Source organism: Oxyura jamaicensis, chromosome 1, assembly GCF_011077185.1.
Source record: "Oxyura jamaicensis isolate SHBP4307 breed ruddy duck chromosome 1, BPBGC_Ojam_1.0, whole genome shotgun sequence".
Taxonomy (NCBI): domain Eukaryota; kingdom Metazoa; phylum Chordata; class Aves; order Anseriformes; family Anatidae; genus Oxyura; species Oxyura jamaicensis.
Window position 1 is genome coordinate 159,694,895 of NC_048893.1, and position 10,205 is coordinate 159,705,099.

Genomic DNA, 10,205 nt, shown 5'->3' on the forward strand with positions numbered 1-10,205 from the left:
GGGGGAGGCGGCGGCGGCGGGGGCGGCGGCGGCGGCGGCGGCGGGGGCCTCATCTCGTCGTCGGCCCACCCGCACCCGCACATGCACGGCCTGGGCCACCTCTCGCACCCGGCCGCCATGAACATGCCGTCGGGGCTGCCGCACCCGGGGCTGGTGGCCGCGCACCACGGCGCGGCGGGGCAGGTGGCCTCGGCGGCGGCCGTGGTGGGGGCGGCCGGCTTGGCCTCCATCTGCGACTCGGACACGGACCCGCGGGAGCTGGAGGCCTTCGCCGAGCGCTTCAAGCAGCGCCGCATCAAGCTGGGGGTGACCCAGGCCGACGTGGGCTCGGCGCTGGCCAACCTGAAGATCCCGGGCGTGGGCTCGCTCAGCCAGAGCACCATCTGCCGCTTCGAGTCGCTCACCCTGTCCCACAACAACATGATCGCCCTCAAGCCCATCCTGCAGGCCTGGCTGGAGGAGGCCGAGGGCGCCCAGCGGGAAAAAATGAACAAGCCCGAGCTCTTCAACGGGGGCGAGAAGAAGCGCAAGCGGACTTCCATCGCCGCCCCGGAGAAGCGCTCCCTGGAGGCTTACTTCGCCGTCCAGCCCCGGCCCTCCTCCGAGAAGATCGCCGCCATCGCCGAGAAATTGGACCTCAAAAAGAATGTGGTGCGGGTTTGGTTTTGCAACCAGAGACAGAAGCAGAAACGGATGAAGTTTTCCGCCACCTACTAGAAAAAAAAGAAAAAAAAAAAAAAGAGGGGAGGGGGCCGGGAGGGGCGGCCCCGGCTGCGGGGAGAGGGACTGCGGGGTGTTTTTTTTGGGGGGGGGACACGCGGGGACCGCCGCTGTCCCCCGCGAGGCCGTGGGAAGCTGCCGGGGACCGAGGGACGATGTAGAAATAAACGCGAAGTACTCGAAGAGAGGGGGTGCGGGGGGCAGGGGGGGGAGAGGGGTGGGGGGGGTGCGGGGGGAGCCGCTCTCAATTATTAAAACGCGAAGACGCCGGGACACCACCGAGAAGCAGGAGGAGGGAGGAGGTGAAAATGCTCTAGGAAGCCGCGGGGGTCACTTCTGCAGCCCCATCCCCCTTCTCCCCCCCCCCCCCCCCCCGCCTCGGAACCCCCCCCCTCCGGCAGAAAGTGGGAGAAAGAACAACTTAGAGCGTAGTAACCACACAGACACACACCAATAAATACCGTGACAGCAACAGCCACAAACCGACCAACCTAAGTCACAACTTTCAGAAGGAAAACAAAACAAAACAAAACAAAAAATCCGAACAACAAACCCGAAGGCGAAAACTGTCGGTGACGATGCTACTACGTTTGTTTTGCTTTGGGTCTCTTTGCGTTGTTTTTCCTTTCTTAAGAGTTTTCTTTCTTTTCCCTTTGCTCGGTAAAGGAGGACGGCGGTGGGGGCTGTGGGGTTGCTCGGTTTGGGGGCGGCTTTTGTCTTTGGTTCTGGTTGTTTGGCGTTGGTTTATATTTTTGTTGTTGTTGTTGTTCATTTTGTGATTTTGCTTTTTTTTGTTTGTTTGTTTTTTTGTTTTTCTCCTCGAATGCTGTGTTTCGCGAGGCTTTGGCGATGGGTCTTGTCTGCGCCGGGGGAGCGGAGGGAGCCGGGCTGGGGCCGGGACTTGGGGCCGGGGCAGGGGCCGGATCCGTGCCTGCCCCTCGGTGCGGGGCATCCGGAGCGCAGCCCCTTTGCTCCACGCTGCTGCCGCCGTACCCCCAAAAGTTACTTCCGAGCCCCTTTGTGGCGTTCCCAACCCTGCCCCAGCGGGGATGCTCCCTCCGCTCCCTCTCAACCCCGAGCTTCAGAAGGGCTCGTGCCCCCTGGCACCCCCCAAAACCGCTGGATTTGGAGTTCGTGAGCAAGGTCCCGGCCCGGCTCCCCCCGAGGGCTGGGGGTTATTTCAGCCGGGCAGCGACCGCAGCCACCGGTGCGAGGAGGCAGGGGCTGAAATGACATTTGGATCAATGGCAAAGAGAAGGAGCTCGGAAGTCGTTTGGTGGAAATAATACACCTTTGGTGGGGGCTGCTGGCTTTTTTGGGGGTGGGAAGGGGGGGTCCGTTTGCACTATCCCAGCCTCCCGGCTCGGCAGCGATGCTATTCCGCAATAACGGTGCTGGTACTGCTAGGCAGGGTGTCTCGCGGATCGCGGAGGGGGGGAGGGGGGGAATGAATAAGAAAAAAAAAAAAAAGACAGAAAAAGGTCAGAGCTCCTTATATGAAATGCCAGCTAGGTGTAGAAGCCATTGAAGGTCCGGCTGTTACGGAATGACTGTTAATGCTTTTAAGTAAGGCGGAATCTGCGAAGGGAAAATACCCTCCCGTCTAAATCAAAACAAACAATAGACTGAAATTATGCATGACCTAAAAAAGACAAGGAAGAAAAAAGGCATAGAAAGATCCGTGATAAAGTCTCGATATTATTTATTTATTTAACTATTTATTTTATTATTATTATTAATATTATTATTATTATTTTGTCTATCATTGTTTGCAGCGCAAACATTCTATGCATTTTGAAACTGAGCACTAAATAGACTAGCTTCTGGTAGAATCTTTTGTGGATGGTGTAATTTCACAGTTTAACTGCCTGTTTTCACCGAAAACACAAACATTCTTGTCACGTTCCTGTATTTAGATTTAAAAGAGGTTAAAAAAAAAAGAAAAAAAGAAAAAAAAAAAAAGAAAAAAAAAGAAAAGAAAGACGATTGTAAATATTTTCTTTAATGCACAAAAAAAAAAAAAAAAAAAGGTTACAAACTGCAACCACGTGTGGATCCTGAAATGTCTCACTGAATAATCTACCTGTCCATGTATGTTTGCTGAGCTTTCTCCTTGGTTGTGTCTTTACTATATTACTTTTATTTCTATCAGAAATATTTCTGTACGCCAAAATACAACAGGGAGATGCGTCCCAGCATACTTACAAATAAATCAAACGTGAAAACAGAATAGTTATTATTATTGGGTGCATTTAAAAAAATAATAATAATATTTCCGAGACACGGCTGGTAAATTCAAAGTAGAGCCGTTAGCCGATAGGACTAATTCTACCAAAAAGAAAATAGTAAGAGATGTATTTTTCTGCTAAATCCAGAAATCATTACTTTGAGATAGCTCTTATGTGAAAATCGGTGCTCTGAATAAAATTAACTATATATTAGCTGCGTGTGTTTCTTGAAGTTTATTCTATAACTGCAAAATATAAATCAAAGTAAAATTTTAAGAAGGACTTCTGAAGTATTTCTTTTCAGTTTGCTGGAAAGGATTATGCACCTACAAAATATGTATAAAGAAGAAAAGCTTGGGTGGTTTCAGGTTTATATGTTGTTCTGACTGGCCTAATTGCACTTAATTATGTAACAAAATACTTTATTTTTATTTTGGGTTAATAAATATGAAAAACCTAAACTGATCTCTCCTTATGTTGTAAATGCCATTGTTCATTAGGAACGTATAGGATGCCACCTACTGCTTCAAGTGATCAAAGAACCTCTTTCTATTTTCTGATGACCTGTGACTAGATCAGATGCCAAATGTAAAAAGTTACTTAATAGCTGGGATTATTTCTTCTGTAGACATATTTTAGCCAAATCTTTTTGATTTCGCCGGTAAATCTGTGAATCAAGACACGTGATGTTCAGAAAAGAATAATACGTTCAAAAAAGCTGTGATTTTAAACAACTGTTGATGTTGAAAAATAAGCACTAAAGGTATTTTTAAAAACATAGATCTCGTCCACCGGAAATTGACTTGTTTCTGTTGTTACTAACTTGAAATGTCATCAGAATTTTTAATAAATGCATTTGTAAAAATATTATTTTATAGAAAAGTATTACCGGATATCATTTTTGGAGAGTCAGGAATGAACAAATAAAAATAATTACCAACGTTGTTTTTTTTTTTTTTTCCCATCTGGCCCAGACGATTAAAATGTTACAAGCAAAAACACATTTGTATTATACATAATGGGCAATGTATGTATTGAAAAGTTAAGGAGTTTGTTTTGTAATCAGTACAATCCTTACCTAGTACAGAGAAAAAACAATACGTTAATAAACCAGATCATGAAAATAAAAGCTTTGCAGAGTTTCCTATTTTTTTATGGTAGGAAACTGTGCAAAACCGGAACGTTCCGCTTTCCGTCGGATGAATCTGAATATTTCATTTTAAAAAATACACGAAATATTCATGAGGTGTTTTTAACAAATACCTCGCTAAAAATATCTCAGGAAATAAAACTGAAAAAGAAAAGAAAATAGTGTATATTCGTGTTTGTAAGGATGAACAGAAGGAGCGCTAAAAGTTTTGCTCCCTATGAAATAAAAAAGAAAGGGGAAGGAAAAGGGAAGGAAAAGGGAAGGAAAGGAAGGGAAGGGAAGGGGAAAAAGGGAAAAGGGGAAAGGGGAAAGGAAAAAGGAAAAAGGAAAAAGGAAAAAGGAAAAAGGAAAAAGGAAAAAGGAAAAAGGAAAAAGGAAAAAGGAAAAAGGAAAAAGGAAAAAAGAAAAAGGAAATGCCGCCCCCGGGTGAGCCCCCCGAGCCCCGGGTCCCAGTCCCTGCACTCCGGCGGCTTCCAAGGGGGCTTGGGCGGTCGCCACCGGGCTAGCGGTAGCCGCCTTGGTTCATGCTCGCCGGTGCTGCTCACACTCTCTTGGGCCGGGTTGGGCCAGCCAAAGGGCTCCCGAGCAAGGTTTGGGGTCGGCGGCACCCCGCTGCCCGGCCGCCCCCTGCCCTTCGGGTCCGTCCGCAGGTAACGGGACACAAAGCGCCAGGCTGCCCCGCGGTGCTCTGGCGTTTCCCAAACGGTTTAACCCATCCCCCGGTTATTTATGGCTTGCTTTTGAGCCGGTGCTATTTTTTAAGGCTTTATTGTATTTACCTGCTGACTCCGAAGAGGAGAAAAGCCTAATTGATTTTAACAGATCAGGCAGCAGAACTCCAATCCGCATGGGAACCTGTTTCCACCTGCGAGACAGGCAGATTATTATCAGTAATTATGTTATTTAAGAGTTGATAAAATATTAGAGCTCGCTGGCTGCCGCCTCGGCCCCTTCCTTCCCCAGCCCGGCCCCACGCCGGCAGAGCGGCGGTGCTGCAGCGCCGCTTCCATCACGTGCGGCACGGAAGGAAGGGTTGCTGCAAACACAATTACACAGCCACCGTTAATAATTCATGGCCTGAGATTTGGAAAATTAATAAAATGAATTATAACAAGAGGCTAATTAAAAACTTTAGTAATTGTTGTCAAGACAGCTTGATGGGAGGCATGCTGCACGACACCACCACCACCACTCCCCCTCCAGCTTCCCCTTCCTTCTTCCCCTTCCGCTTTTGGAAAACATTTTTTTTTTTTTTTTCCTCTTTTGCAACCCCCCTCAGCACCTGAAGGAGGCTCGGTGCGGGAGAGAAGCGGGGCTGGCAGTGGGTGAATATATAGGTCAGGTGCAGTGGGAATGGGACCGGGGTGCTAGAACCACAAACAGACCTCTTTGCGTCGTGGCCAAACGGAGGGATGGAGGAAGGGATGGACAGAGGGATGCATGGATGGAGATGTGGATGGATGGATGGATGGATGGGTGGATGGATGGATGGATGGACGGACAGACGGAAGGATGGGTGGGTGGATGGATGGAGGGAGGGAGTCATGAAGGGATGGAGGGATGGAGGGATGGAAGGGTAGAGGGATGCGTGGTTGGATGGATGGATGGATGGATGGATGGATGGATCGGTGTGTGGATGGATGGAAAGGTAGAAGGGTTGATGAATGGGTGGATGGATGGATGAACAGTCGGACGAAATCCAAGCCTCAAAACTTCATTTAAAATAGTATCTCACATAAATCTTCGAAGGAGCAAAGAGAGCATCAGCCACAGAAAACTGCCCAAGCCCTGTCCCCAGGAGGACAAACGCGGGCTGGGGACAGGCAGGGGACGGGGAGCCGCGCCGGCCTCCGCACATTGCGCACTTTGCGCCTCTGCTTCTCCACCCCTGCCCTTCCTCCTGCAGGCTGCGGGCACAGCTTCCAGCCGGCCCCAGTGAGGCTGCTGCGGTGGGGCGGGAGCTTGCCGGTACCAAATTGCTCTCTGGGATTCCCCTCTGGGAAAGCATTCGTCCTCCTTTGAACTGAGCTTTAACTCCTTCGGCCTGCTAGCCTAAGTCTGTCGGAGCATCTCGAACTCTGGGGAAAAAATAAAAATAAAAAGTTCTTACACGCTTCTTTTTAAAAATACATATTGGAAAACGAGGCGGGGGGGCACGAAACAACAACAACAACAACAACAACAACAACAAAACTGATCTCATAAGAAGCTCTGAGGACTGAAGCGTTCAAAAGGCTTCATATAAAAACTAAACACCCCGCGCTGCCACGTTGCGGGGAAATTGTGACATGGCTCCGATGTGCTCCGTCGAGTCCCCCGGGTCGCCCAGCCACCGGCCCCTCCCGGCCGCCAAGGCTGCGGCACCCAGTAGCGGCTGCAGCCAGGGCATTTTGGGCTGCCAGCAGCCCCACATCCCTCTCACGGCTAAAAGAAAGCGAGTTAAAAGTGTAAGCCAAAGCTAACACCTGTGAAAGCGGAGAATTTTTATTTTGTTGCATTTTATTTATTATTTATTTTTCATTCCGTCCTCTTTTTATTTTGCAAAAGATGCTCCTTGACGAGAGGATGGCGTGTCAAAATGAGCACGTCTTTGTACGGGCTGCGTCGAAAGAAGATGAGGCGCCGGTATCCGTAACCTAGTCCTTGATTACGGTCATTAGGTAAACGGAATTACTACCAAAAGTTTGTTTGGTAACTAATTATAGCTCTCTAAATCTCTGCCTCTCTTCACTTCAGCATAATGTATACAAACTTTTGTACACGCGGATCAGAATAAAACAAAGTGTTGACAGCATCCAGCAGTGGAAATTCACTTACACAAGACTTTTTTTCACTGAAGTGTTGACAATAAACATTTAATGAAGGCAGAGACTTGGATGTCTCCAGACAGTGTCAGAATACTTTAAACAGACCATTAGCATGGCTTCTTCTACTTCAAACAGAGCACACTATACCATAACATTATAAAAATACAAAGTATGAAACAAATAATCTGTTTATACAGATATTTTAAGTTGTTTTCACCAGCTCTGACATCCCCTGTATTTAGTAACAGAAACTTACTCATTTCAGATTACTCGCGCTTAAAAAATGTTAAATACAGTTAATGCAATATTAATCGCCCTTTGGTGATATAAAATGCAATATTTTCAGGCAGCTATCGAGCTTTTCTAGAGGAAGAGCTGATGAAAACAGTCACAGCTGAATAGTGGAGAGAAAAAAGCTCTGTATTTATTGCTTTTGTTTGGCTTTTGGCTACAGAGACAGGAACATTCTAATGGGGTAAGGACATTTATTTTATCTGCAATCTATTGCTGCTAGAGCAGGAGTGGCAGATGGGGTTTGGTGTTATATTCACGGAGTAATTTAGAGCAAATCCTAATAACTAATAATGATTTATGTTAATTTCAATCACTTATGTGACTTTATTAAAGCGCTGCTGTACGAGGAGAGCAGAAAGAGCGAGGGGAGAGAGGGGGGAAAGAGGCGAGGCTGGAGAGAGCTGGGTCTGCCTGAAACCGAACCGCGGGCTGGGAAAAAAGCTTCAAAAGGCTGCATGCTGGGCGCCAGTCACGTCGCCCACCCGAGGAAGCAGCGACCAGCACCAGCCACGGCTTTCTTGGGAGACTGCGCGTCGTCAGCGCTAATTTCTTACAGAAATGCCCCTTGCAGCAAGCCCAGCCGCCTACGGGAGGCAAACAAAATAGAGGCAGAGAGAGGGCGAGGCAGAGCGGGAGTACGGGAAAGGCTCGCGTTATGCAAAATGTATTGATTTGTGTGCAAGGACCTGCCATGCTGATGCGCTGGGATCCCGAAAGAATAGAGGGAAGCTCCTGGCAGCACAGCTAGCAAGACCCCAAATGTGCATCGTGACAAACTTTTAGTCCGGGCTGCTTCGGCATGGTGGAGATCTGCAGCTCTCTGCTGACACTGCCTCGGCTTTACTCCTCACCGCAAAGCAAAGCCCTGGGATCATCTTCCCCAAGGGATTTTATATTCTTATTGGGAGGAAAAAAAAAAAAAAAAAAAAAAAAAAAAAGGCTATGAGCCTTTTGAGCCTTTTTAATTTTCCCCCATCACCTTCCCTTCCATTCACCACTGGTGAGACCGGGGTGCATGCATGCACGTAACCGCAGGCGCGCACAACCTCGGGTGTGCACTGGAAAGGGAGATGGTGGCAAAAGCGACGCAATCTCAACCCAGCTCTTGCTGCTCTGCATAGGATCGGTTTGATGTAGCAGAGAGGAGTACTTACAGGATTTTGAAAGCGAGGGTGCTCTTCCCTTCTGGCAATTTACTTTCCCAGCTACCTTTATGCGTTTTTCTGCCTTAAGGCATACAGTCTGAAAGTAAAACAACATCAAAGCTCCTTATTAACACTATTTTCCTGAAATCAGAAGATGAAGCTACCTGAAACGTTTAATCTAGTGTTAACATTTATTTCCCAACAAAACAGCCAGAACAAAGTTCAAAAGAGCTAGGGCAGTTATCTACGGGAGACTAAAAGGCAAAGTGCAGGGAGTGATTTATGTTTCTGTCAAAACCCTTGAAACGGATTAAATAAACCTTATGTTTCGCCTCATTCCCAGCCACCGCGTCGTGCATTACAATTCCCCTCTCCAAAGAACAAGCCAGGGGCTGGCTTCACTCCCTCTCTGCCAGGTGCCATCCCCTTGCAGAGAAGAGTTTCCTAACTTTTGCGGAAAGCTGCCTTTCTGCTCTGTATGCTAGGTGCGAGTGGTTTCCTTGCAATGCGATTTTTACGTTTTATTTATAAGGTTTTATTTATAGCTACGTGGCTTTTATTTCTTTCCTAGGTGGGGGGGGGGGAGACCCCCCAAAAACATGAACCCTCTGTTTTATGGATTACTTCTGCTGTCTCTCGCGTCACCTTCTTCTGCCAGCCGCTCAGCTCTGTCCCCCTAAAGGCTCCAGTTTCCAAAAACCCTGCTCGGGGCTGTGGGCGGTGGGCTCCGGGGCGGCTCTGCTGTGTTAATGGCCCTGGGGTACGCCCGAGGTGCCATCTCAAGCTGCTGCGCACGCCATATGTCAGGCCGTTAGCCACATGGATCTATTAATCAAAGGGGGAGCGGGGGGGGACGGAGAGGGAAACGAGGGGGGAGCTTTCAATACCCCTCCCCATTTTGCCGCGTACGCTCTCCTTTCATTTCTCCGGGATGCAAAGAGCCAAAGCACCTCGACCAAGCAGCTGTAATTCTCTTTTGATCCGCTCTTTTATAGCCCCGTGTAAGCAGCTCAGACCAGCCGATAGCGAGATTTGAGGGTGTGTGTGTGGGGGGATGTGTCGCGTTTCCCCCTGCAGAGGATTTAGTTGTGAAGTGCTGCTCAACTTCTGCCACAAAAAGGGGGTGCCGGTCCTCCCCTCTATCTCCAGCCTCCTCCCTTGCGGGGTGCTTCGGCTGGCGAGCTGAGCATCCCCCCCTGGCCACGGGGCAGGCTGGCAGCCTGAGCTCGGACCGTCCCTGCCCTCCTTCTCATGTGGCCTGTCACCCCATCGCAGGACATCACCACTTCTTGTACCGGAGCTTTGCTCCGCGGTGACCGAGCCCGCGGGACCCCCAAAAGTCCCGGACCCCCCAAAAGCACAGGGAGCAGGGGAAGGAGAAGCCTGCGCAGGACTAGGAGTGTCAAAGGCCCCATGTGCGGGAGTTTTTCGGGCTCTTTGACGCTGCCCTAAGAACGGGATCTTCCAAATTTCTGCGGTTCAGGCGAATAAAGATGCCCCGATACGTCCAAGGCGAGGGTTTGCGCCTCAGGAGGTGCAGGTGCTGCCGGGGCTGATCCCTGCTCCCTGCCTGGAGGAAGCTGGGGGTGTCGTAGGGGTCAGCGTGAACTTGCTCACACGGGCTCCTCCGAGACCCCGGTGGTCATCCGTGGGTGACACGCTGCAGTCAGTGCCCTCAGAGTAACTTTAGGACCGCGCAATTTTCGGCTTTTTACCCGTGATGCGGGAAGAGGGACATTAAACCGACCGGTCTTTCACTCGGAAATAATGCGGCGTGAAGTTTTGCCGTTCCAGGTTATCCTTATAAATAAATAAATAAATAAAAGTGCGACGGGTGCAGAATACAGATCTGGGGGGGGGG

At 49.1% G+C, this 10,205-nt stretch overlaps 1 protein-coding gene across 1 annotated transcript in view; it reads left to right on the forward strand.

Annotated features, from left to right (window-relative positions):
- The window catches only part of POU4F1 (POU class 4 homeobox 1), a 2,715-nt gene extending 1,990 nt beyond the window's left edge, over window positions 1–725 (forward strand). The window contains exon 3 of the mRNA XM_035319965.1: window positions 1–725. This exon is cut by the window's left edge and continues 43 nt beyond it. Coding sequence (XP_035175856.1) covers window positions 1–717 — 717 coding nt within the window. The 3' untranslated portion in view covers window positions 718–725.
- The last annotated feature ends 9,480 nt before the right edge of the window (window positions 726–10,205 follow it).